Source organism: Coregonus clupeaformis, chromosome 35 (assembly GCF_020615455.1).
Source record: "Coregonus clupeaformis isolate EN_2021a chromosome 35, ASM2061545v1, whole genome shotgun sequence".
In the NCBI taxonomy this organism is placed as follows: Eukaryota; Metazoa; Chordata; class Actinopteri; order Salmoniformes; family Salmonidae; genus Coregonus; species Coregonus clupeaformis.
The window spans coordinates 11,903,093-11,930,990 of record NC_059226.1 but is presented as its reverse complement, the minus strand read 5'-3'; the positions used below and the strand labels follow the sequence as shown (position 1 = coordinate 11,930,990).

At 39.3% G+C, this 27,898-nt stretch overlaps 1 protein-coding gene and 1 long non-coding RNA gene across 7 annotated transcripts; both read left to right on the top strand.

Annotated features, from left to right (window-relative positions):
* The first annotated feature begins 741 nt into the window (after window positions 1-741).
* Window positions 742-20,537, top strand: cabp5b (calcium binding protein 5b). Of its 6 annotated transcripts, none has more exons than XR_005996998.2 (8): window positions 742-949; window positions 3,867-4,194; window positions 6,761-6,791; window positions 8,251-8,394; window positions 13,170-13,279; window positions 13,534-13,681; window positions 14,285-14,443; window positions 20,473-20,537. XR_005996998.2 is itself a non-coding variant. In XM_041863321.2 (8 exons), exons 3-8 carry the CDS (start codon window positions 4,147-4,149, stop codon window positions 14,311-14,313), a joined length of 510 nt encoding a protein of 169 aa, XP_041719255.1. In that variant the 5' UTR covers window positions 742-949; window positions 1,487-1,581; window positions 3,867-4,146; the 3' UTR covers window positions 14,314-14,590. The 6 variants fall into 6 exon arrangements, 5 of the variants coding, with proteins under 5 accessions (XP_041719255.1, XP_041719253.1, XP_041719252.1 ...); XM_041863321.2 differs by lacking the exon at window positions 20,473-20,537 and adding an exon at window positions 1,487-1,581 and having other exon boundaries at window positions 14,285-14,590; XM_041863319.2 differs by lacking the exon at window positions 20,473-20,537 and adding an exon at window positions 1,484-1,581 and having other exon boundaries at window positions 14,285-14,590.
* Window positions 20,538-21,619: 1,082 nt separating this feature from the next.
* LOC123482512 lies at window positions 21,620-27,564 on the top strand. The gene is made up of 2 exons (XR_006657773.1): window positions 21,620-22,095; window positions 26,974-27,564. It is a non-coding gene; the product is annotated as an uncharacterized LOC123482512 (long non-coding RNA).
* Window positions 27,565-27,898: the final 334 nt, after the last annotated feature.

The following is a 27,898-nucleotide window of genomic DNA, read 5'->3' as shown; positions in this document are numbered from 1 at the left end:
ATTTGTATAAAGACCCCCAGATTAATGCTCTTACGAAAACAGATTTGAGAGGGGGGTCAAAGACCTTTGGAGCTATTAACGTTTTACATAAAGTGACACAGAGATAAACAGGGTTAATACTATCATATATGAATGGTTATGTAAAGGCCTCAGACAGAATACATGCTTGGATATGCACACACACACATCCTGTACTCTATGCCAGAAGGCACACACACAGACACAAGCATGATCATTAAATGTTGAAGAATTTAATTAGTTTAAGAATACTGTACTCATTCAAGTCAATGCATCTGAATTTGTATGGAATGTTTAATTATTCCACATTAAATAAATAATTTAGGGCTCTATTTAATCCGTATCACGGAAGTTCATCTTTACAACGTGATTGAAATTTAAAGGCAATGTTCCCACTTTAGCAGAGACTGCGTTCACAGTAAACATTTTACATTTCTATCACGATTGAATAGAGCCCTTAATCATTGATTGATATCAGGATTGACTCATTACATGTGTTTCAGTGTCCTGTCCCATCTGGTTCTAGTTTGGTCCCTCCCACTCTCCATATCCCATCTCTGCATCCATTCCTCTCTCTCTCTCTCTCTCTCTCTCTCTCTCTCTCTCTCTCTCTCTCTCTCTCTCTCTCTCTCTCTCTCTCTCTCTCTCTCTCTCTCTCTCTCTCTCTCTCTCTCTCTCTCTCTCTCTCTCTCTCTCTCTCTCTCTCTCTCTCTCTCTCTCTCTCGCTCCCTCCGTCAATCATTCATAGCAGTTGGATGGACAAAGTAAGTCACTCATTGGTCAACAAGTGCAACAAGAAATTAAGAGCAAATAAAAAGGGGAAGATATTTATTTTTGAGGAAAACAGAAAGAGAGCACAGTGAGGGGAGAAAGGACTACTCTTCAGGCAGGACGTTCCATTCTGTTGACTTCTGAGGATTGAAGTGGGGAGGTGAGAAACAAAATAATTTAGCTTCACTTTGGTGCTGCTGCTGACCTGCGTTGAAATACTGAAACTGCATAATTTCTATGAATCCTGATTATTGCTCTGTTACAATACATAGCCTTATCATAGTGCAAATTGCACTATATAAGGCACTATGTGAATTAGAATTGTGAATCTTATCACATTATGTATGATATTAGTAAATAAACACCTAAATCAATAAACACAATTTTCCTAAAATGCTTAAAGCAAAATTCCTTTTCAGTTATGATTTTTTTTAACCTTTGTTTTGACAGAGAGTCAATGCTGAGACCAAGGTCTCTTTTCCAGATGAACCCTGTATAGCATCACAATACACATCAAAATACAATAAACACATTAAACTACACATTCATATGCACATTAAAATACATGTTATTATACACAACAATAAACGAAAAGCCAAACACAATCATAAAAAGCACATCCTTCAGTAAAAAGGTCCCCTGACAACCGCCTGAATTTTTTAAAAGTGTATTATAGATTATTCCACACTTAAAGCAGATCTAACCAATTCAGTGGAGATTGAAGGGATCTCCAGAATTAGTCATCCCTGAGCCTGGGTCCAGTAGCCTGTACATCTATAGGCTAATAATGAGGTAAGTAGGAAGTTTATGCAAGATTTGATTTGGAATTTGATGAAGTATTCAAAGAATGTATACAAAAAAATATTTGATGGAAATGTATTTTTGGCCTTACTGCTATTAGCCCATACAAACACATTGAATAATAGATTCACTACATGGAACAACAAATAATCCCTTCAAAAAATGTAAAGGAAGTTTGTTTCTGAAGTGTCTGTCCTGTATGAGAGATATAAGACAGATCATATTTTTCTTATTAATTTTTTTACATGTATTTAACCCCTTATTTTTGGCACTAAACAGTGTCTATATATACTTGCATAACTTTCTGTAACTGTTACCGGGGGACCTTCAGATGAGTCTTGTGAGGCCTGTGGGCGTCCTAGAGCAAAACAACCAACATGTACAGTACCAGTCAAGAGTTTGGACACACCTACTCATTCAAGGGTTTTTCTATATTTTTTACTATTTTCTACATTGTAGAATAATAGTGAAAACATCAAAACTATGAAATAACACATGTGGAATCATGTCGTAACCAGAAAAGTGTTAAACAAAATCAAAATATGTTTTATATTTGAGATTCTTCAAAGTAGCCACCCCTTGATGACAGCTTTGCACACTCTTGGCATTCTCTCAAACAGCTTCATGAGGTAGTCACCTGGAATGCATTTCAATTAACAGGTGTGCCTTCTTAAAAGTAAATTTGTGGAATTTCTTTCATTCTTAATGTGTTTGAGGCAATCAGTTGTCTTGTGACAAGCTAGGGATGGTATACAGAAGATAGTCCTATTTGGTAAAAGAGCAAGTCCATATTATGGCAAGAACAGCTCAAATAAGCAAAGAGAAACGACAGTCCATCATTACTTTAAGACATGAAGGTCAGTTAATCTGGAAAATATCAAGAACTTTGTAAGTGCAGTCGCAAAAACCCTCAAGTGCTATGATGAAACTGGCTCTCATGAGGACCGCCACAGGAAAGGAAGACCCAAAGTTACCTCTGCTGCAGAGGATAAGTTCATTAGAGTTACCAGCCTCAGAAATTGCAGCCCAAATAAATGCTTCACAGAGTTCAAGTAACAGACACATCTCAACATCAACTGTTCAGAGGAGACTGCGTGAATCAGGCCTTCATGGTCGAATTGCTGCAAAGAAAGCACTATTAAAGGACACCAATAAGAAGAAGAGACTTGGTTGGGCCAAGAAATGCGAGCAATTGACATTAGACCGGTGGAAATCTGTCCTTTGGTCTGATGAGTCCAAATTTGAGATTTGTGGTTCCAACCGCCGTATCTTTGTGTGAGTAGGTGAACGGATGATCTCCGCATGTGTGGTTCCCACCGTGAAGCATGGAGGAGGAGGTGTGATGGTGTGGGGGTGCTTTACTGGTGACATTGTCTGTGATTTATTTAGAATTCAAGGCACACTTGTTTGGTTACTACATGATTCCATGTGTTATTTCACAGTTTTGATGTCTTCACTATTATTCTACAATGTAGAAAATAGTAAAAATAAAGAAAAACCCTTGAATGAGTTGGTGTGTCCAAACCTTTGACTGGTACTGTATGTGTTTGTGAGAGTCTCACCTTTCCACAGAGGGGAAGTGTGTAGCTCAAACTGTTCGATCGCTACAGAGAGAAGTTGGCAGATCGGCTGTACCGACTTCAGACAAGTCCCAAGACACTTGTGGGGGTCATAGAGCAAAACGAAACCATCGTGTTCGTGAGAGTCTAATTTTTTCACAGAGGGGTCATAATAGTTTTGTAGGCCAAACCGTTCGGACTCTACAGACAAGTTTTTGAGATGTCTCATGGTCTGACAAACACAGCTCTAGCTCTGTCACCTTTCACAGCAGATGCAGAGGAGCGACATAGGTGGATGCGGTGGATTGAGACGCATCCAATGCAACAAAAAATATATATGTCTCTAGCTTAAACTGACAGATTTTTATTGGGATTTTATGCTAATTAAATGTATTGCGGGGGGGCGTGGACATTAACCTTAGGGGGTTTTAAGTAGCAATTTGTTCAACAAAGGCTTTCTTTAGGGCAATAAAGGCAGATTGAATCTCTGACGGAACCTGTTCAGCTATGCAATAGCATAGACCACAGTGCCATCTGCATACAGATAAACCAGTAGTGTTAATGTAAATAGTGAAAAGAACCGGACCAAGAATTGATCCCTGTGGGACACCCTTTGTTATGTCCAGAAAACCTGATGATACAGAGTTGGAGAATGAAATAACATGTGTAGCTATCTGTATTGTAAATAGCAATGGCATTTTTCTTCTTCTTTTCTAGATAAAGAAGACTGAAGTAATCTGTCATAAACCTTCAGTTCTATGTCACCAGTACACACAACACATTTAAACGGATTAGTGTTGGAGATACCCAAAGGATGGTGTAACGCAGCATTCACACAGTAACACATAGACTTAAACAAAGGGGACAAACCTAAGCACACAGACCTCAAGTACACACATACTCACTAAGACTATTGACACAACTGTATTCACGCACTAAAAGGAAAGACACATACACAGAAAGTACACACAAACATTTCCTCCTAACCCTCTCGGTCATGAATCTGGGACCAGCATGCATCTTTCTTAGAGGAGGGAATAACATTGTAAGTCCAAAATATGTTATACCTGTGCTGTGCCTGTGTTGAGTGCTGAGTTTTTCCTTCAATCCTGTGCCTTTGTTGTACCCGTGCTATGTTGTGCCTGCTTTATGTGTGCAACAGAGTTGAAGTCAATTTCAGTTAAATTCATAGCTTGAATTTGACATGGAATTTCTCCATTGAAATACACTTTAATTTATTCACACTGCAGCCATAATGATTAAAAATAATTTGCAGGGTAGGTTGCGGAAGTGCTCTATGGAAAACAGTGCTGAAACTTTTCATAAGTTCGACCTTTGAATTAACAGATGTTAATTTATGCACCTGTTTTTGACAACCAACTCTCACAGTTGTCTAGAGCCTGTCTAAACATGAATTGGTTAGTGTAGCAGATGGGGATCTGTGAAACCCACTGCTCAGCTTATAGTGTCTCCACCTGCGCTGCCGAATAGCTAGCTTTTCAATGGTGTGACAGGGTAAGATGCTTCAGGAGGGCGGTCACGTATGTTTGTGAGACAGAGGTCCTGGGTTGGAGCCTTAGTATGAGCCGAATCACGAGGAAGTGGTTCTCGCTAAGCAAGCAGCGTGACATCTGCACGAGATGAACAGCAAATATTTGCTGTGAGTGAATAAGTTCAATTCCTGAATTGACTGTTGGAAATGACCTCAACCCTGAGCATGTGGTTAGTGTGTTTCATTATAGGGATAGTGAAATGTTAATTGTGCATGTATTTGACTGTCTGTTTTAGTCTGTGAGGTTTCAAGTGTTTGTCATATTTTACGACTCTTTATGATTTCTTGATCACACCAAAGGAAAGGTAATTAAAGGACTCAGACATACAGCCAGATGTGCGCACATATGCACACACACATAAAAAAAATTACCTATAGTATACTCATAATAAAAAGGGTTAACTCAAAACACTCTAAAAATCCAAACGCAAGTATTTGTAAAACAAGTATTCTTTATGGCAGGAATTTTGAAGTTTGCTCCTGCCTGCTTATATGCACACGCGCACGCACACACACACACACACACAAAATTGTCTATCCAGCTTCTGTGAGAGACATTATTTAGGTCACTGTTTTACACTGTTCTGTCAAAATAATATTTTATGTCTCTCTAAAGTGTGTTTTGGATGGTCATCTGACAGATGGTATCATTCTTAAGATCATTGTCATAAATCACCATCTGTCCTCCACTTCAAACATTGTTACCTCTGCAAATGCTTTATAGAATCATTTTTTTATTCATGAGGAGCAAAAGAGAAGTGATCAAGATGTGAGGATGAAAGAATAAGATAGAATGTACAGATAAAGGAAGTATATTGGTGTGTAGGAGAACCTCAGAGGGCGGAGGCCATAGTAGTTTAGGAGTGGGCGTTTTAATTGTAATTGTTTTGTCGGGGGGAGCTGAACAAATATTTTTGCATGCGCTACACACGCTATATCGGTCGCTAATACAGCACTATTAAAGGCCCAGTGCACTATTTCTGTGAAAAAAAGTTTTTTTTTTTAAATATATTTTTTCTTCTGATTTTTCAGGGGGTGCTTCAGCACCCTTGCTTCCCACGGCTATGGAAGGGGGCCTCATTTATCAAAGACGGGTCCACACAAAACAGACTCAATTCATTCTGTAACAGATATAAATGTAAAGATAATTTACAATTGAGCCAACATATGCTGCGTTTACCGTGTATGCAGTCTCTGCTAACACGGGAACATTGCCTTTAAATTTCAATCACGCTGTAACGCTGAACTTCCGCTATACGGATTGGATATATATCATAATAATATTTTCTGACATGACTGGGTTATTCCAGCTAAACACAAACATTAGGCTACCATTTATCCATCACTCATTTAATAGCCAAGCATGCTAGGAGCGCAACATCATAGCCTATTTAATCTCAGAGCCTATACCAAGACAGGAGATAGAAACACAATTATCTATTAATGAACAAAATATTGAACAACAATGTGTCTTAATCTCAGAGCCTATACCAAGACAGGAGATAGAAACACAATTATCTATTAATGAACAAAATATTGAACAACAATGTGTCTTTTGAATAGTGTGGGCTGTTGAACAACAATTTTGCATTTACTTTTTAAATTGTTCGAATAGGCAATCAATCATACAGAATGCACGGCCAGTGTTTGGCATTTTTTGTTTGAAAAAGTCACTGCAAAAGATGAAAACAGTCTGCCCACATCTCTACAGAAATGTGATATAATTTTCGAATGCTCTTTCTTTGTTGTCCTTTGTAGCTCAATTGGTAGAGCATGGCGCTTGTAACGCCAGGGTAGTGGGTTCCATCCCCAGGACCACCCATACGTAAAAATGTATGCACGCATGACTGTAAGTCGCTTTGGATAAAAGCGTCTGCTAAATGGCACATTATTATTTTAGAAACTGACATGGCCCAGTTCCAACATTTCAAAATGATATAGAAAATGAAGTCATTTTTGTTACCATAAAAGGTGAATGGAGGGTGTTTTCCAGGCGGGGCACTTGTTCACGAGGCCCCAGGAGAGCAATTAATAAAATAACTATTGAATTGTTTTGCAGACCAGATCACTAGCAGATGATGAAATAGAAGGTAAGATTTCTCTTCTTGAGAAAATAAGTTTGCCTCCCTATGTTACTCTGAACTTTCTCAACTCAGATTCTAAAGGCATTTCCATCCTGGAGCATTTGAATGCCTGGGTCACTATTACCAAATATTGTAATACAGTTTTGCAAATCACTCCAAAATGCTAACTGTAAAAAAAAATATCTATCTATATATACAGTGCATTGACTTTTTCCACATTTTGTTACGTTACAGTCTTATTCTAAAATTTATTAAATTGTTTTTTCCCCTCATCAATCTACAATAAATACCCCATAATGACAAAACAAAAACAGGTTTTTAGAAATGTTTGCAAATGTATTAAAAATGGAAATATCTAATTTACATAAGTTTTCAGACCTTTTACACAGTACTTTGTTGAGGCACCTTTGGCAGCGGTTACAGCCTCAAGTATTCTTGGGTATGACGCTACAAGCTTGGCACACCTGTATTTGGGGAGATTCTCCCATTCTTCTCTGCAGATCCTCTCAAGCTCTGTCAGGTTGGATTGGGAGCGTCGCTGCACAGTTATTTTCAGGTCTCTCTAGAGATGTTCAATGGGTTCAAGTCCGGGCTCTTGCTGGGCCACTCAAGGACATTCAGTGACTTGTCCCGAAGCCACTCCAGCGTTGTCTTGGCTGTGTGCTTATGGTCGTTGTCCTGTTGGAAGGTGAACCTTCGCCAGCTCTAGGAAGAGTCTTGGTCGTTCCAAACTTCTTCCATCTGATGGAGGTGTTCTTGGGGACTGCAGAATTGAATGTTGCAGAAATGTTTTGGTACCCTTCCCCAGATCTGTGCCTCGACACAATCTTGTCTCTGAGCTCTACGGTCAATTCCTTCGACCTCATGGCTTGGTTGTTGCGCTGACATGCACTGTCAACTGTGGGACCTTATATAGACAGGTGCCTTTCCAAATCATGTCCAATCAATTGAATTTGTAGTTCTAGAAACAGCTCAAGGATGAATAATGGAAACAGGATGCACTTGAGCTCAATTTCGAGTCTCATAGGAAAGGGTCTGAATACTTATGTAAATGAGGTATTTCTGTTTTCACTTTGTCATCATTGTGTGTAGATTGATGTGGATTATTTTTATTTAATCCATTTTAGAATAAGGCTGTAACGTAACAATGTGGAAAAAGTCAAGGGGTCTGAATACTTTCTGAATGCACTGTATATATTGATTTTAAATGAATTTCTAACGAGTGATTGCCTGAGTAGTCAAATACTATTTCTGCAACTTTGCAGACAGCATTCCCTCTTTGATAGATTGATCATTCAGTTATTTAGATTAGACCCTTTCATCATATTACCTTAAAGTTATCCCACATTATCCCTAGTTAAGATCGATGTTGGACTTGAACCCACAACCATGGTATTGCCAGCCCCATGATCCAAATAACATTGCCATCTTCACTAAATCTTTCTGGCTCGCTCCCCTGATCCAGAGTTGCGTGAGGCCTTTGCAGAGTTTGATAAGGACAAGGACGGACTGATCTGCTGTAAAGATCTGGGGAACTTGATGAGAACAATGGGGTACATGCCCACTGAGATGGAGCTTATTGAACTCAGCCAGAACATAAACATGAACTGTAAGTCACTTTGTCAGGCCGTCCGTCTCCCTCTGTACCTATCTGTGTCGTTCCACGAATAGAGTGCCTTTTGCATCCCTTTGATATTTTTATAATATTTTTAGTAGAAATTGTGCACCAATATTGAATTTTAAAAGCCTGTTATACTAAATGAAGTGCCCTTTAATATATACCACAGGAATATTTTATAAATCAGATTTGAAATATGAATAAGGACTTGCTAAATAGCATTTTGACGTCCCTCATGTTTTTCCGACTTACAGGAAGATTTTAACCCACTTCTTTCTTTATTTTATTTTACTTTTATTTTACCAGGGAAGACATATTGAGACATAGGTCTCTTTTTCAAATGTGCCCTGCACAATACAACACAAATATACATATCATACACCTTAAAATACAAAAACACAGTCATGGGAAGCACAAGTAAAACATCACAAATCACCCAGAAAAACTGCTACATTCCTCCACAAATAATTCCCTAATCAATACTCTAAACTGCCCAAACGACACCAGAACATTAAGATGAAATGCATTTTGAATTTTGTTCCAGATTCGATGCATTAAAACTAAAAGCAGATTTACCTAGCTCGGTGGAGACCCTCGGAACCTCGAGTTAACCAATACTGTGAACGGCTTAGGCAACTCAGGTGTCTATACTTCAACAGCAAAGTTAGATAAGATGGAAGTTTATGAAGTCGGGCCTTGTAAACAAAAAGGGAGTAATGTAAAGATCTATGGGTCTTTAACAAAGGCCAGCCAACCTTTTGATACAGTGATGAGTATCAAAACTGTCACCTGTAACAAAACAAAGGGCACTATGGTAGATGGCGTCCAAAGGTTTAACAGTATTAGCAGCTGCACTTTGATAAATAATATCACCATAATCAAGAACAGATAAAAAGGTTTCCTACTGCTTAGAGAAAGGCATGATCTGTTTCTGTAGAAAAGCCAACTTTAAATCTTAGCTTCTTAACTAGCTCATCTATATGGTTTTTAAATGTCAAATCCATATCAATCCAAATGCCTGAGTATTTACAATGTATATGCGAGAACGCGTTCAATTGGAGAACCATCTAATGAGTGAACATGTAATTAATCTGAAACATTCTTACGAGAGTTTAAAAACAACATGAATTTCGTTTTGCATGTATTAAGCACAAGTTTCAGCAAGGGATTCCTGCATAGTTATAAAATCGTTTATGTAGTTTTGACACAGCCAGATTAACAATTGGGGCAATAGCATACGTAATAGTATCATCCGCACATAGATTAAGTTTAGAAAATCAACCCATGGTACATCTTTATGCACTTCAAGAAATTCAGACTTAACCCCATCAATCACTATGGCCGGAGTTCTGTCACTAAGATAATCATGAAACCATGAACAGGCGTCAGAGCTCAGGACTATCAAAGACAACTTACAGTATTCAATAAAATAGCATGAAGTCCACACACAAAGCACCACATTTCATTTTAGTGTCTAAAGCATTGACAAGATCATTAACCACTAAAGTGGTTGCTGTAATAGTGCTATGCCCAGGCCTAAACCCTGATTGGTTTACATTCAAAATACATTTCTCAGATAAAAAAGAGCAAAGTTGTACATTTACCATGGATTCAAGACTTCTGATAATTCCGGAGTGTACCAGGCATTAAACCTACCTTTAACCCTTCGTTTTTTGAAGGGAGCATGATTATCCACAATAGTATTGAAGGCATCTAAATCAGCTAAATCAGGTTCAGGGATAGCTGAAATACAATTAAGGTCACTAAAATAAAGATAATGTAAAAAAGCTTGTTCACCTGAAGTTTTTAAAGTTCCTCTTTGTGATGACACGAGGCTTAGATTTTTGTAATCTCACATCTCTAACACAAACAACTGGGCAATGGTAACTAATATATTGGTTGAAGACACCAGTAGAAACATATTTATCTGGTGTATTTGTTAGAATAAGATCAATCAGAGTTGACTTTGAAGGATCTTTAGGGTTGGGCCTTGTAGGCTTAGTCACCAGCTGGGTTAGGTTTAGATCATTACACAGGTCTTTTAGATTGTCTGAAACCTGCATTTCCCCAACAATTTCCCCAAGTTTTCATTATCATTGTAAAGCCCTTGTTACTTTGTTAAAGTCATATCTGTAGATGATTATTTACTGTATTTCGTGTGATTAGTGATTCATTTAAGTTTGTCCCTCTGTCACGTGAACGGATCTCTCATTTTTATATTGTGAAACGATTCATTTTTAAATTATTTTTTCAAAAGAAACAATGAACATCTTATAGTCAAATCATAGTGTAAAAGCAGGTGAGCTGGTTCCACTCTTTTTGGCCTTTTTCTGGTGTTTTGTGGTGGAAAACTGAGTGAGTCGAGCATAACACATCAACCCTCTTACCTATGGATAGATAGGCTAGACATTATATACTTTTTTTAATTATATGAAGCATGCAATCAATTGCCCCTCCCTGTTGCACACAACAAGCTTCCATTCCCCCTGTCGCAAGGGGAGTTATGGCTGATTTAAAATAAACTTCAACCCTGTTAAGGTCAACCCGGTTAATTTAATTGCCACCTTTTATTACCCTTTTTGACACCCAGAGGCATAACACGTTACGACATGGTCATAACCATGACATAATATGGTAATAACACTGTCATGACACATCTATTTAGACCTGTTGTGACATATATTGTGTTATTTTATGGCATAAGAGTGTAAATACCCACGAAACCTACCACGGTAGTTATTTTATGGCTGGTTATGACACCTACAGTGCATTCAGAAAGTATTCAGACCCCTTGACTTTTTCCATATTTTGTTACTTTACAGCCTTATTCTAAAATTGATTACATTTTTCAAAAATCCTCATCAATCTACACACAATACCCCATAATGACAAAGCAAAAACAGGTTTTTAGAAATGTATTAAAAATATTAAACAGAAATACCTTCTTTACATTAGTATTCAGACCCTTTGCTATGAGACTCGAAATTGAGCTCAGGTGCATCCTGTTTCCATTGATCATCCTTGAGATGTTTCTACAACTTGATTGGAGTTGACAGTGCATGTCAGAGCAAAAACCAAGCCATGAGGTTGAAGGAATTGTCTGTAGAGCTCCGAGGCAGGATTATTTCGAGGCACAGATCTGGGGAAGGGTACCAAAAAACTCCAGACGGATGCCACTGCTCAGTAAAAGGCACATGACAGCACGCTTGGAGTTTGCCAAAAGGCACCTAAAGGACTCTCAGACCATGAGAAACAAGATTCTCTGGTCTGATGAAACCAAGATTGAACTCTTTGGCCTGAATGCCAAGCGCCACCTGGCACCATCTAGTCAGGATCGAGGGAAAGATGAACGGAGCAAAGTACAGAGAGATCCTTGATGAAAACCTGCTCAGGACCCCAGACGAGGGCAAAGGTTCACCTTCCAACAGGACAACGACCCTAAGCACACAGCCAAGACAACGCAGGAGTGGCTTCGGGACAAGCCTCTGAATGTCCTTGAGTGGCCCAGCCAGAGCCCAGACTTGAACCCGATCTAACATCTCTGGAGAGACCTGAAAATAACTGTGCAGTGACGCTCTCCATCCAACCTGACAAAGCTTCAGGATCTGCTGAGAAGAATGGGATAAACTCCCCAAATACAGGTGTGGCAAACTGAGCAATCGGGGAGGCTGTAATCACTGCCAAATGTGCTTCAACAAAGTACTGAGTAAAGGGTCTGAATACTTATGCAAATGTAATATTTCAGTCTTTTATTTTTAATACATATGCCAAAAATTAAAAAAAACTATTTTTGCTTTGTCATTATGAGGTATTGTGTGTACTGTAGATTGACGAGGGGAAAAAATGATTTAATCCATTTTAGAATAAGGCTGTAACGTAATAAAATGTGGAAAAAGTCCATATTACCATATTCAATGATCATAGTAATTGCGAACACATTGATGCCAGACTTGCACCAACCCCAATGCTCTGTTGCTGGTGACTGGGATGAATGCAGGAGCAGACTTCAGGAGCAGGACAAGACACCCTCTTTTTGACTGATGACTGATGTACGTGATAGGCCTATCTGGCTTATTTGATTATAATGGTCATAACGCTTCTTGACAGTGTTACGAAAGTGTATTTTCTTAGTCCAAGTAAAGTGACACAGGATGGTCATAATGCTTCATGACATAAAGTCTATTTTCTATAAGGTATTTAAAATATGATGAAGAAAATTTGACTGTAAAGAATTAATTACAAGAACAACAAAGGATTTAAGAAACAAACTTTCAAACGAAACTTCTTGGCAGGGAAAAAACTAATTTGAATAAATGTGGGTTTTGACACTCTTATGTAGGTGTCATAACCAGACATAAAATAACGCAATATATGTCACAACAGGTGTACATATATGGGTCATGACAGTGTTATGACCATATTATGACAGGTTATGACTGTGTCATAACATGTTATGACACTGGATGTCAAGTAAAGTGTTACCAAAATAAAAGGCACATTTTAACATTGTCATACAGAGCAAATGTTCAAATTAACAAAAAACAAGTTTTCCCATCTCTGGAGGTTACATTAAGAAAGAAATATGTACCATTATTTTACAATTTACACTACCCAAAGATCACATCTATCAATCTTTGTCACAGTAACATAACTCCACAACATGTAACACAGTGGTCATCTACACTGCAACACCAATCCTATGACTGTATAAGACAATGGGATTTCATTAATGTAATGATTTTGATTTCCACCACCCTCTCTCACAGTGGGAGGGAGAGTGGACTTTGAGGACTTTGTGGAACTGATGGCCCCTAAACTACTGGCTGAGACTGCGGGTATGATTGGACTAAAGGAGCTGAAAGACGCTTTTAAAGAGGTGAACCATCCAGATGATTATCCTTGTAATTTGTTGTTCTCTTTCCATCTATTACCATCCCTGATGACCAGGTACCCACATGTATGCACGCACACATTCATGCACACACATGCACACACTTTGATAGGTTATTTCTCTCCTATCTCCCTTTCAAATAGTTTTATATGGAGAATTATCTCTCCACCTTCTCCATGTGGGTTAGTTTTAGCTTTATAGAAGACGACATCTCTTTTATCTCTCCTTCCCGGTTATAGTTTGACATGGATGGTGACGGATCAATTACCATCGATGAGTTGAGGCACGCCATGACTAAGCTACTGGGAGAAAATACCAACAGAAAAGAGATTGAGGCTCTGGTCAGGGAGGCTGACAACAACGGAGATGGCACAGTTGATTTTGAGGGTGAGACAAGGACACAAACATTCACATCCATTTATGCTCTCACACGTGCAACCACAAATACACACGCAGACACACACCGAAAACAACCCCAAATATACACACACATGCACGTATGTATGCCGCCACACTCACACGCACACAAATTCAAAAATTTTAGAACTGGTCAGCTTATTAGCAATAGTTTTAAATTGACCGTTTTCATACATGAAGAAGGTATATATGAATATTTATTTGTGTTTGATACTTAAACCATTTTATGAAACACTTCATATAACTCTTCGAATTACAATCACATATAAATCCAATGAGTGGTATTCAGAATGGATGCCGTGTCAAACAGAAAGGTACTAGGGAAAACTCTTGTTTGACATCATTTATCTCAAACAGTCCATTCACACTCACTAGCGGAGCTCAATTAAATATTTGTGAATGTCGAATATTTGAAGCTGTCGAACATTTTGCATTTCTCATCTATGCTCAATAAGTTTCCAGTGACTTGATCTCATCTTTCTGAGTGCCAGGAGACCCCTCTCTAAGCTGCTCCAGTTACCTCCTCTCAATGCAAGTCAGATCTCCTATTTTTTCTCTCTCCCTATCTTGCAGAGTTTGTAAAAATGATGTCACGGGAATGAAGAGAAGATGAGAGAGTGGAAGAGTGGAAGGGGTAATACATTCCTTCACAAGAGTCAACTACAGTCGTCATATTCTCATAATCACAAATTGTATAGAACAATGTACAGCATGTGCCCTTTTGAGCTGTAGGTATGCCACATAGCTCTTTTTAACTTCTGTATGTTTGTCCTGTGTTCATCCCTTAAGTATTTTTCAAAAAATACACAATATATACAAAAGTATGTGGACACCCCTTCAAATGAGTGGATTCGACTATTTCAGCCACACCCGTTGCTAACAGGCCTATAAAATCGAGCACACAGCCATGCAATCTCCATAGACAAACATTGGCAGTAGAATGGCCTTACTGAAGAGCTCAGTGACATTCAACGTGGCACCATCATAGGATGCCACCTTTCCAACAAGTCAGTTTGTCATATTTCTGCCCTGCTAGAGCTGTTATTGTGAAGTGGAAATGTCTAGGTGCAACAACGGCTCAGCCACGAAGTGGTAGCCACACAAGCTCACAGAATTGGACAGCCGCCGAGTGCTGAAGCACGTAAAAATCATCTGTCCCAACACTCACTACCGAGTTCCAAACTGCTTCTGGAAGCAACGTCAGCAAAAAAACTGTTTGTCGGGAGCTCCTTCCATGGCCGAGCAGTCGCACACAAGCCTAAGATCACCATGCGCAATGCCAAGTGTCGGCTGGAGTGGCGTAAAGCTCGCCGCCATTGGACTCTGGAGCAGTGGAAACACATTCTCTGGAGTGATGAATCACGCTTCACCATCTGGAATTCCAACGGACAAATCTGGATTTGACGGATGCCAGTAGAACACTACATGCCCAACTTTAAAGTTTGGTGGAGGAGGAATCATGGTCTGTGGCTGTTTTTCATGGTTCGGGCTAGGCCCCTTAGCTCTCGTGAAGGGAAATCTTAATGCTCCAGCATACAATGAGATTCTAGACGATTCTGTGCTTCCAACTTTGTGCAACAGTTTGGGGAAGGCCCTTTCCTGATTCAGCATGACAATGCCTCCATGCACAAAGCGAGGTCCATACAGAAATGGTTTGTCGAGAGTGTGGAAGAACTTGACTGGTCTGAACAGAGCCCAGATCTCAACCCCATCGAACACCTTTGGGAATTGGAATGCCGACTACGAGCCAGGACTAATCGCCCAACATCAGTACCCGACCTCACTAATGCTCTTGTGGCTGAATGGAAGCAAGTCCCCGCAGCAATGTTCCAACATCTAGTGGAAAGCCTTCCCAGAAGAGTGGAGGCTGTTATAGCAGCAAAGGGAGGACCAACTCCATATTAATGCCCATGATTTTGGAAGGAGATGTTTGGTCATGTAGTGTATATAATAGGCTATACATTTCTATGATTTTCATGGAAAATTACAAACTAATTTATGTACTGGAATTTGAGTTGAAGAGAAAAGCAGATTCTGATATTCTCTGTGGATTGTACCACCATTAATTTCCCTGTGCATGCTATTCTCATACAACATACAGTAGCATGTACATGGACGGATTAATAGGGCTGATGACGTCACTCAGTATTACATCTTATACAGATGTAGGATCTTAATTTGAGCCAATTTACAACAGCAGGGAAAAGCAAGTCCGAAATTACAAAATGCAAATTACAAACTTCCAAATTATTTTAAAACCTCAAATACAGTGCAAGTTTTAAATGTCCTGTTCTCCTGCAACAGGGTGATCAAATTAAGATCTGACGTATGTACAAGAGAAAATTAAAGCTGTGTGTGTGTGTGTGTGTGTGTGTGTGTAGGACAAGGTTGATGGACTGCTGGTATTAAAATGGTACGGACAAGGTGGAACCAATGAAATTATTGAATTATGAATGAATGAAACAATGGTAAAGGACACGTACAAAACAATCTCTGGCATAATCTGTTTTTCTAGTGGGGATTAGTTCAATCGCTGTAATCTCCATCATGGGACTTTCAGATGAGCAGATGGTGCGAAATCTATTTTGAGCAATTCAGTGTTGGTGGAGGATCTCTTCACAGAGGAATGTGTTTGTGTTTTATAGTTGTATTTTTGTTTTTTCTGTGCTCCTGCCTTGATTTAAGTATTTGTGTCTAACTTCTTAATGTGTAATTGCTTGCTGATCTTGTTTAGCAGGGCTCCCTTCTTAAATACTACATTGTGTAGGAAATTTTAAACCAACCCTATGAACTATGCCTATGTAACATGACTGTATCCAGTATATAAGGGAACTAAACGGGACTGCCCTGTTAGAGCTCCTGACAGACATTCACTATGATGCATCAAGTTTGTTGGTACCTCTCCAGCGCGCTGACAATAAACAATGATTCATTTAAGATTTCCTTTGAGTGTCCATGTGTAAGAATTTCCACAACAATTTGGCGTCAACGAACAGGATGATTGATTCTGCCTGTGGAGCTTTCCAGTGGGGGTCTGCAGGGAAAACCGGTGGTGCATTTTATGAAGCGTGAGGGAAAATCAAGGCGACTAACGCATAAAAAGGTACCCATAGTCTTATAGAGAGACGGTTTTATGAGAAGACTAGAGCGAGGGCGTAACGGCACCATGGAAAGCCCCGCTGACAGCTATCTGTAGGCATTTATAAGAAATGTCTACGTGGTCTGCAGCCACTACAAATAACACGAGGTGTTCTGAATACGTGGTTTTATTAAATATGTGCAGGAGATACATATGGTGCATAGCAAGTAACGACAAGAGAATCGTTGAGAATGCACATGGGTAATAATGGAGATTAGTACTAAGTGAATGTGGATGTGAAAGTTGTGTGATTGTGAGATATGACATATTAAGCTGATTGAAATTTGGATAATAAATTGATTGACATTTTGATAACAAGATTGAAATAGGGATAATAAGCTGATTGAAATTTGGATAATAAGAGATTGCAATTTAGCTATAATGTACTGAGTGAATGAGAGCTGTCAGGGGACTAGCTCCAGTGTGAATGTGAGCTGAGTTTTCCAGTTCTGTGTGAGCTGAGATTTCCAGTTCTGTGTGAGAGAGTTTTTCCATCTATAAGATTATCTAGAGGTTCCGTCCACCACCACCAATCGTAGTCTGGGACTACTAATAATAGTGCGTGGTGTTATTGAACACGGTGTTGTTTTATATATATATATATATATATATATATATATATATATATATATATATATATATATATATATAGGAAGTAGCAGTCTGTAGCATTTCTGAATTGTCTATGTGGTCTGGGACCATTGTCTCTGGGAGGCTTGAACCGTTGAAGATACATATGGTGCATAGATGCACATGGAGTGGTGTGGGTGTGAATACCTAAGTATAGTCATATAGGGAAAATAATGAATACCCCAACCAGTTCTGTGTGAGCTGAGTTTTAGATCTATAACCTTATCTAGGGGTTCTGTCCACCACTGCCCATCGATCTACAGGTAGTGAGCACTGACAGGAGAAGCAATTGAAAAGTTTGACAGGGTAACAGCTGAGATGGGTAAGGGCTGAACAATGAAGTTCATTGATGCCCCCGGACACTGAGATTTCCTTGAGAACATGATATGTGTACCTCTCAGGCTGCTGCACTGTGGTCGTTGCTAAAGATTTATAACGTTATAAAGGGATTCTCTATGGAGATATTAAAGAAGGGAGTATTATTCCCGAATATGCTGTTAAATAGAACACTAGAGGGAATATTTAAACCTCTGTATGAATAGAACACTGGTGTAGCGGATGAATTTGTGATGTAACACTAATGTATAATGGGTTACTACAGATAAAGTAACATAATATTGAGTATAATGGGTTACAAGAGATCTGATGAAGAAACAATAGAAACAATTATAATAATTAACAATTTGCACTCCCACACGTAAGTGGTGTAAAAAGTATTCTGAGAAATGTTCAGGGTGGTCCCTTTATGGATCATTTGATAAAGATAAGGTTAAAGCATTGTACAGGACTTGACTTACACCTAACCAATAAAACTATAAATGCCCTGGTAATACATTTTGAAATATACCTCATACCCTGTTAAATAGAACCAATGATTTTCTGTATTCACCTACTCAACTGTTTAACTTGCTAAGTAGAGACGTAATATAGACAGAGTACCATGCCATCTACAGGGGACTGATAGACAGTGCCAACACAGTTAATACATTTTGATCCCTCCAAAGCATTACATATGAATCTTTAAATTATAAACATTTAATAAATATTGAAGCAGAAAGTGAATATCCAACAGAGATTGGTGATAAAAAATATAGAGTCACTTTTTGAAGGTATACTAAAATAAAAACAATGCCTTCCAATATGGAGAAAGTTATCATGTTTGTGTCGTGTTGTTTTGTTTTAAACCTTTCAATAGGGGTAAAAGCAGAAAATTGTTTGAGAGTGATCCGTGTGTATTAGGAGTAGTGATTGAGAATTCAATTTTTTCTACTGGAAAGAACAGAAGGGTTTTAGTTGAAGGAAACAAATGTGGAGACTAGTGAAAGTAACAAAGTGAATGGTAATAATGCTTTCAGACAGCATTCTAATAATGCAATGTCTTAGTAATTTGAAGAAGTAAATGTTTCAATATAAGGTCACATGACGAACAGAGGGATGTTCACTCTTCAAGGCCTGGTCCACTGCACTTGTGTTTAAGTCATCTGTTGTTTGGGTTAGAGATAAGCTTCCTGTGGAACAATCGATAGCCGCTAGTACACACTGAACTCAAACAGGCTTTAAGAGAGACAGTGGGGAAATTTGGGACAGAGGTATGAATAGTTGAATAAGACACGTTTTTGACTATTTATTTCTCAATTCTATAGTTTGGGTGGCATCAAAGGGATTTAAGTAAGAAGGTAATGTCATCTAATATGTCATGGGTGGTCCTCTGTAGCTCAATTGGTAGAGCATGGCGCTTGTAACGCCAGGGTAGTGGGTTCGATCCCCGGGACCACCCATACCTAAAAATGTATGCACGCATGACTGTAAGTTGCTTTGGATAAAAATGTCTGCTAAATAGCATATTATTTATATTTATTTAAAACAATAATCTGCTTCCATTACGTGGAACTGTGTCCAGTGATTTAAGTAAGTAGTGTCATCTAAAACAATAATATTTTGCCATTAAGTGGAACTGTGTCCAGAATTGAAGTAGATCCAAGTAAATGTTTTTACTACAGAATGAGCCAGCACCAACTTTTTGAAGGTCCTAGCAGATTTGTTAAACAACAGGTTTTATATTTTGACTAAGTTTATGTCCCTGGGACAGTGTTCATAATTGTATGTCAATGCAACAGGTCAAAATGACAATGATTACAAGAGAGGGGCTATGAGATTGTTTACTTTAGAAAGTGCCTATTCAGCTTGACGGGACACTGTTTCATCTGATGTGTCTGAAGTATTATTCTGTATACGACTGATGGAATGTCCGCTACCAAGTTTTTGTTTTTACATGTTTATCAACGATTCTGTATCTCTCCCTTTGAAAGGCTTCCTAAGGCAAGTGCCTTGGGAGAGCAGTTAAAGGTACCTGGATCCAGCTGTTAAGGGAACTCCCAAATTATGTAAGGCCTGGCCATTTTGTTTGTTTTTAACCTGCGATTTTCACCACACACACACAACCCACCTGTTGATTAATATTTGTTAGTGGTTAATACTCTGATTTATTGTTTTGTTTTAGTGGGTTTTTCACAGGATGCTGTACACAAATGACATTATCTGAGTTTTGGTTGCACACATGTAAATTCTCCTGATAAGAAATGTACTGAAAAAACCCAATGTAAACCTGATACACAAAATGTTTGAAATGTTTGAAAGATCTTTAAATAATGTCTGAGGTACAGGGGGGAAATCACTCACTTAATAGGGCTGACTGACCTCTGTTCTGACTTCCTGGTTAGGCCTGATCACCCTCACTAGAAAGACTGGAGACATTGGGTGAGATTTAAATGGGCTATGTAAACACTAATAATTAGAAGCGGTTTAAATGTATCAATAGTCCTACGTGTGATTCGGACCACGAGAAGGACACAGAGAGAGCGCTGCCCATATTTTACCATTACCTTATGGGATACAATTATTTCCTTAAGAAGTTATCAAGTGTTGTAATTCTAATTTGATATGTTATTCTAATTTGTGTATTTTTTATTTAACAGGCAGTTTTGAGCTGTAGGTATGCCACATAGCTCTTTTTAACTTCTGTATGTTTGTCCTGTGTTCATCCCTTAAGTATTTTTCCAAAAATACACAATATATACAAAAGTATGTGGACACCCCTTCAAATGAGTGGATTCGACTATTTCAGCCACACCCGTTGCTAACAGGCCTATAAAATCGAGCACACAGCCATGCAATCTCCATAGACAAACACTGGCAGTAGAATGGCCTTACTGAAGAGCTCAGTGACATTCAACGTTGCACCATCATAGGATGCCACCTTTCCAACAAGTCAGTTTGTCATATTTCTGCCCTGCTAGAGCTGTTATTGTGAAGTGGAAATGTCTAGGTGCAACAACGGCTCAGCCGCGAAGTGGTAGCCACACAAGCTCACAGAATTGGACAGCCGCCGAGTGCTGAAGCACGTAAAAATCATCTGTCCCAACACTCACTACCGAGTTCCAAACTGCTTCTGGAAGCAACGTCAGCAAAAAAACTGTTTGTCGGGAGCTCCTTCCACGGCCGAGCAGTCGCACACAAGCCTAAGATCACCATGCGCAATGCCAAGTGTCGGCTGGAGTGGCGTAAAGCTCGCCGCCATTGGACTCTGGAGCAGTGGAAACACATTCTCTGGAGTGATGAATCACGCTTCACCATCTGGAATTCCAACGGACAAATCTGGATTTGATGGATGCCAGTAGAACACTACATGCCCAACTTTAAAGTTTGGTGGAGGAGGAATCATGGTCTGTGGCTGTTTTTCATGGTTCGGGCTAGGCCCCTTAGCTCTCGTGAAGGGAAATCTTAATGCTCCAGCATACAATGAGATTCTAGACGATTCTGTGCTTCCAACTTTGTGCAACAGTTTGGGGAAGGCCCTTTCCTGATTCAGCATGACAATGCCTCCATGCACAAAGCGAGGTCCATACAGAAATGGTTTGTCGAGAGTGTGGAAGAACTTGACTGGCCTGAACAGAGCCCAGATCTCAACCCCATCGAACACCTTTGGGAATTGGAATGCCGACTACGAGCCAGGTCTAATCGCCCAACATCAGTACCCGACCTCACTAATGCTCTTGTGGCTGAATGGAAGCAAGTCCCCGCAGCAATGTTCCAACATCTAGTGGAAAGCCTTCCCAGAAGAGTGGAGGCTGTTATAGCAGCAAAGGGAGGACCAACTCCATATTAATGCCCATGATTTTGGAAGGAGATGTTTGGTCATGTAGTGTATATAATAGGCTATACATTTCTATGATTTTCATGGAAAATTACAAACTAATTTATGTACTGGAATTTGAGTTGAAGAGAAAAGCAGATTCTGATATTCTCTGTGGATTGTACCACCATTAATTTCCCTGTGCATGCTATTCTCATACAACATACAGTAGCATGTACATGGACGGATTAATAGGGCTGATGACGTCACTCAGTATTACATCTTATACAGATGTAGGATCTTAATTTGAGCCAATTTACAACAGCAGGGAAAAGCAAGTCCGAAATTACAAAATGCAAATTACAAACTTCCAAATTATTTTAAAACCTCAAATACAGTGCAAGTTTTAAATGTCCTGTTCTCCTGCAACAGGGTGATCAAATTAAGATCTGACGTATGTACAAGAGAAAATTAAAGCTGTGTGTGTGTGTGTGTGTGTGTGTGTAGGACAAGGTTGATGGACTGCTGGTATTAAAATGGTACGGACAAGGTGGAACCAATGAAATTATTGAATTATGAATGAATGAAACAATGGTAAAGGACACGTACAAAACAATCTCTGGCATAATCTGTTTTTCTAGTGGGGATTAGTTCAATCGCTGTAATCTCCATCATGGGACTTTCAGATGAGCAGATGGTGCGAAATCTATTTTGAGCAATTCAGTGTTGGTGGAGGATCTCTTCACAGAGGAATGTGTTTGTGTTTTATAGTTGTATTTTTGTTTTTTCTGTGCTCCTGCCTTGATTTAAGTATTTGTGTCTAACTTCTTAATGTGTAATTGCTTGCTGATCTTGTTTAGCAGGGCTCCCTTCTTAAATACTACATTGTGTAGGAAATTTTAAACCAACCCTATGAACTATGCCTATGTAACATGACTGTATCCAGTATATAAGGGAACTAAACGGGACTGCCCTGTTAGAGCTCCTGACAGACGTTCACTATGATGCATCAAGTTTGTTGGTACCTCTCCAGCGCGCTGACAATAAACAATGATTCATTTAAGATTTCCTTTGAGTGTCCATGTGTAAGAATTTCCACAACAATTTGGCGTCAACGAACAGGATGATTGATTCTGCCTGTGGAGCTTTCCAGTGGGGGTCTGCGAGGAAAACCGGTGGTGCATTTTATGAAGCGTGAGGGAAAATCAAGGTGACTAACGCATAAAAAGGTACCCATAGTCTTATAGAGAGACGGTTTTATGAGAAGACTAGAGCGAGGGCGTAACGGCACCATGGAAAGCCCCGCTGACAGCTATCTGTAGGCATTTATAAGAAATGTCTACGTGGTCTGCAGCCACTACAAATAACACGAGGTGTTCTGAATACGTGGTTTTATTAAATATGTGCAGGAGATACATATGGTGCATAGCAAGTAACGACAAGAGAATCGTTGAAGATGCACATGGGTAATAATGGAGATTAGTACTAATATATATAGGAAGTAGCAGTCTGTAGCATTTCTTAAAGCATTGTACAGGACTTGACTTACACCTAACCAATAAAACTATAAATGCCCTGGTAATACATTTTGAAATATACCTCATACCCTGTTAAATAGAACCAATGATTTTCTGTATTCACCTACTCAACTGTTTAACTTGCTAAGTAGAGACGTAATATAGACAGAGTACCATGCCATCTACAGGGGACTGATAGACAGTGCCAACACAGTTAATACATTTTGATCCCTCCAAAGCATTACATATGAATCTTTAAATTATAAACATTTAATAAATATTGAAGCAGAAAGTGAATATCCAACAGAGATTGGTGATAAAAAATATAGAGTCACTTTTTGAAGGTATACTAAAATAAAAACAATGCCTTCCAATATGGAGAAAGTTATCATGTTTGTGTCGTGTTGTTTTGTTTTAAACCTTTCAATAGGGGTAAAAGCAGAAAATTGTTTGAGAGTGATCCGTGTGTATTAGGAGTAGTGATTGAGAATTCAATTTTTTCTACTGGAAAGAACAGAAGGGTTTTAGTTGAAGGAAACAAATGTGGAGACTAGTGAAAGTAACAAAGTGAATGGTAATAATGCTTTCAGACAGCATTCTAATAATGCAATGTCTTAGTAATTTGAAGAAGTAAATGTTTCAATATAAGGTCACATGACGAACAGAGGGATGTTCACTCTTCAAGGCCTGGTCCACTGCACTTGTGTTTAAGTCATCTGTTGTTTGGGTTAGAGATAAGCTTCCTGTGGAACAATCGATAGCCGCTAGTACACACTGAACTCAAACAGGCTTTAAGAGAGACAGTGGGGAAATTTGGGACAGAGGTATGAATAGTTGAATAAGACACGTTTTTGACTATTTATTTCTCAATTCTATAGTTTGGGTGGCATCAAAGGGATTTAAGTAAGAAGGTAATGTCATCTAATATGTCATGGGTGGTCCTCTGTAGCTCAATTGGTAGAGCATGGCGCTTGTAACGCCAGGGTAGTGGGGTTCGATCCCCGGGACCACCCATACCTAAAAATGTATGCACGCATGACTGTAAGTTGCTTTGGATAAAAATGTCTGCTAAATAGCATATTATTTATATTTATTTAAAACAATAATCTGCTTCCATTACGTGGAACTGTGTCCAGTGATTTAAGTAAGTAGTGTCATCTATAACAATAATATTTTGCCATTAAGTGGAACTGTGTCCAGAATTGAAGTAGATCCAAGTAAATGTTTTTACTACAGAATGAGCCAGCACCAACTTTTTGAAGGTCCTAGCAGATTTGTTAAACAACAGGTTTTATATTTTGACTAAGTTTATGTCCCTGGGACAGTGTTCATAATTGTATGTCAATGCAACAGGTCAAAATGACAATGATTACAAGAGAGGGGCTATGAGATTGTTTACTTTAGAAAGTGCCTATTCAGCTTGATGGGACACTGTTTCATCTGATGTGTCTGAAGTATTATTCTGTATACGACTGATGGAATGTCCGCTACCAAGTTTTTGTTTTTACATGTTTATCAACGATTCTGTATCTCTCCCTTTGAAAGGCTTCCTAAGGCAAGTGCCTTGGGAGAGCAGTTAAAGGTACCTGGATCCAGCTGTTAAGGGAACTCCCAAATTATGTAAGGCCTGGCCATTTTGTTTGTTTTTAACCTGCGATTTTCACCACACACACACAACCCACCTGTTGATTAATATTTGTTAGTGGTTAATACTCTGATTTATTGTTTTGTTTTAGTGGGTTTTTCACAGGATGCTGTACACAAATGACATTATCTGAGTTTTGGTTGCACACATGTAAATTCTCCTGATAAGAAATGTACTGAAAAACCCAATGTAAACCTGATACACAAAATGTTTGAAATGTTTGAAAGATCTTTAAATAATGTCTGAGGTACAGGGGGAAAATCACTCACTTAATAGGGCTGACTGACCTCTGTTCTGACTTCCTGGTTAGGCCTGATCACCCTCACTAGAAAGACTGGAGACATTGGGTGAGATTTAAATGGGCTATGTAAACACTAATAATTAGAAGCGGTTTAAATGTATCAATAGTCCTACGTGTGATTCGGACCACGAGAAGGACACAGAGAGAGCGCTGCCCATATTTTACCATTACCTTATGGGATACAATTATTTCCTTAAGAAGTTATCAAGTGTTGTAATTCTAATTTGATATGTTATTCTAATTTGTGTATTTTTTATTTAACAGGCAGTTCTGAGCTGTAGGTATGCCACATAGCTCTTTTTAACTTCTGTATGTTTGTCCTGTGTTCATCCCTTAAGTATTTTTCCAAAAATACACAATATATACAAAAGTATGTGGACACCCCTTCAAATGAGTGGATTCGACTATTTCAGCCACACCCGTTGCTAACAGGCCTATAAAATCGAGCACACAGCCATGCAATCTCCATAGACAAACACTGGCAGTAGAATGGCCTTACTGAAGAGCTCAGTGACATTCAACGTTGCACCATCATAGGATGCCACCTTTCCAACAAGTCAGTTTGTCATATTTCTGCCCTGCTAGAGCTGTTATTGTGAAGTGGAAATGTCTAGGTGCAACAACGGCTCAGCCGCGAAGTGGTAGCCACACAAGCTCACAGAATTGGACAGCCGCCGAGTGCTGAAGCACGTAAAAATCATCTGTCCCAACACTCACTACCGAGTTCCAAACTGCTTCTGGAAGCAACGTCAGCAAAAAAACTGTTTGTCGGGAGCTCCTTCCATGGCCGAGCAGTCGCACACAAGCCTAAGATCACCATGCGCAATGCCAAGTGTCGGCTGGAGTGGCGTAAAGCTCGCCACCATTGGGCTCTGGAGCAGTGGAAACACATTCTCTGGAGTGATGAATCACGCTTCACCATCTGGAATTCCAACGGACAAATCTGGATTTGACGGATGCCAGTAGAACACTACATGCCCAACTTTAAAGTTTGGTGGAGGAGGAATCATGGTCTGTGGCTGTTTTTCATGGTTCGGGCTAGGCCCCTTAGCTCTCGTGAAGGGAAATCTTAATGCTCCAGCATACAATGAGATTCTAGACGATTCTGTGCTTCCAACTTTGTGCAACAGTTTGGGGAAGGCCCTTTCCTGATTCAGCATGACAATGCCTCCATGCACAAAGCGAGGTCCATACAGAAATGGTTTGTCGAGAGTGTGGAAGAACTTGACTGGCCTGAACAGAGCCCAGATCTCAACCCCATCGAACACCTTTGGGAATTGGAATGCCGACTACGAGCCAGGTCTAATCGCCCAACATCAGTACCCGACCTCACTAATGCTCTTGTGGCTGAATGGAAGCAAGTCCCCGCAGCAATGTTCCAACATCTAGTGGAAAGCCTTCCCAGAAGAGTGGAGGCTGTTATAGCAGCAAAGGGAGGACCAACTCCATATTAATGCCCATGATTTTGGAAGGAGATGTTTGGTCATGTAGTGTATATAATAGGCTATACATTTCTATGATTTTCATGGAAAATTACAAACTAATTTATGTACTTGAATTTGAGTTGAAGAGAAAAGCAGATTCTGATATTCTCTGTGGATTGTACCACCATTAATTTCCCTGTGCATGCTATTCTCATACAACATACAGTAGCATGTACATGGACGGATTAATAGGGCTGATGACGTCACTCAGTATTACATCTTATACAGATGTAGGATCTTAATTTGAGCCAATTTGCAACAGCAGGGAAAAGCAAGTCCGAAATTACAAAATGCAAATTACAAACTTCCAAATTATTTTTAAACCTCAAATACAGTGCAAGTTTTAAATGTCCTGTTCTCCTGCAACAGGGTGATCAAATTAAGATCTGACGTATGTACAAGAGAAAATTAAAGCTGTGTGTGTGTGTGTGTGTGTGTGTAGGACAAGGTTGATGGACTGCTGGTATTAAAATGGTACGGACAAGGTGGAACCAATGAAATTATTGAATTATGAATGAATGAAACAATGGTAAAGGACACGTACAAAACAATCTCTGGCATAATCTGTTTTTCTAGTGGGGATTAGTTCAATCGCTGTAATCTCCATCATGGGACTTTCAGATGAGCAGATGGTGCGAAATCTATTTTGAGCAATTCAGTGTTGGTGGAGGATCTCTTCACAGAGGAATGTGTTTGTGTTTTATAGTTGTATTTTTGTTTTTTCTGTGCTCCTGCCTTGATTTAAGTATTTGTGTCTAACTTCTTAATGTGTAATTGCTTGCTGATCTTGTTTAGCAGGGCTCCCTTCTTAAATACTACATTGTGTAGGAAATTTTAAACCAACCCTATGAACTATGCCTATGTAACATGACTGTATCCAGTATATAAGGGAACTAAACGGGACTGCCCTGTTAGAGCTCCTGACAGACGTTCACTATGATGCATCAAGTTTGTTGGAACCTCTCCAGCGCGCTGACAATAAACAATGATTCATTTAAGATTTCCTTTGAGTGTCCATGTGTAAGAATTTCCACAACAATTTGGCGTCAACGAACAGGATGATTGATTCTGCCTGTGGAGCTTTCCAGTGGGGTCTGCGAGGAAAACCGGTGGTGCATTTTATGATGCGTGAGGGAAAATCAAGGCGACTAACGCATAAAAAGGTACCCATAGTCTTATAGAGAGACGGTTTTATGAGAAGACTAGAGCGAGGGCGTAACGGCACCATGGAAAGCCCCGCTGACAGCTATCTGTAGGCATTTATAAGAAATGTCTACGTGGTCTGCAGCCACTACAAATAATACGAGGTGTTCTGAATACGTGGTTTTATTAAATATGT

Excerpts from the sequence above, each read along its gene's own strand:
- cabp5b (XM_041863316.2), top strand. The coding sequence starts at position 4,147 with ATGAATCTGGGACCAGCATGCATCTTTCTTAGAGGAGGGAATAACATT. Across the intron at positions 6,792-8,250 it reads AGCAGATGATGAAATAGAAG|AGTTGCGTGAGGCCTTTGCA; the intron begins GTAAGATTTCTC and ends CCCCTGATCCAG. Across the intron at positions 13,682-14,284 it reads TGGCACAGTTGATTTTGAGG|AGTTTGTAAAAATGATGTCA; the intron begins GTGAGACAAGGA and ends CCTATCTTGCAG.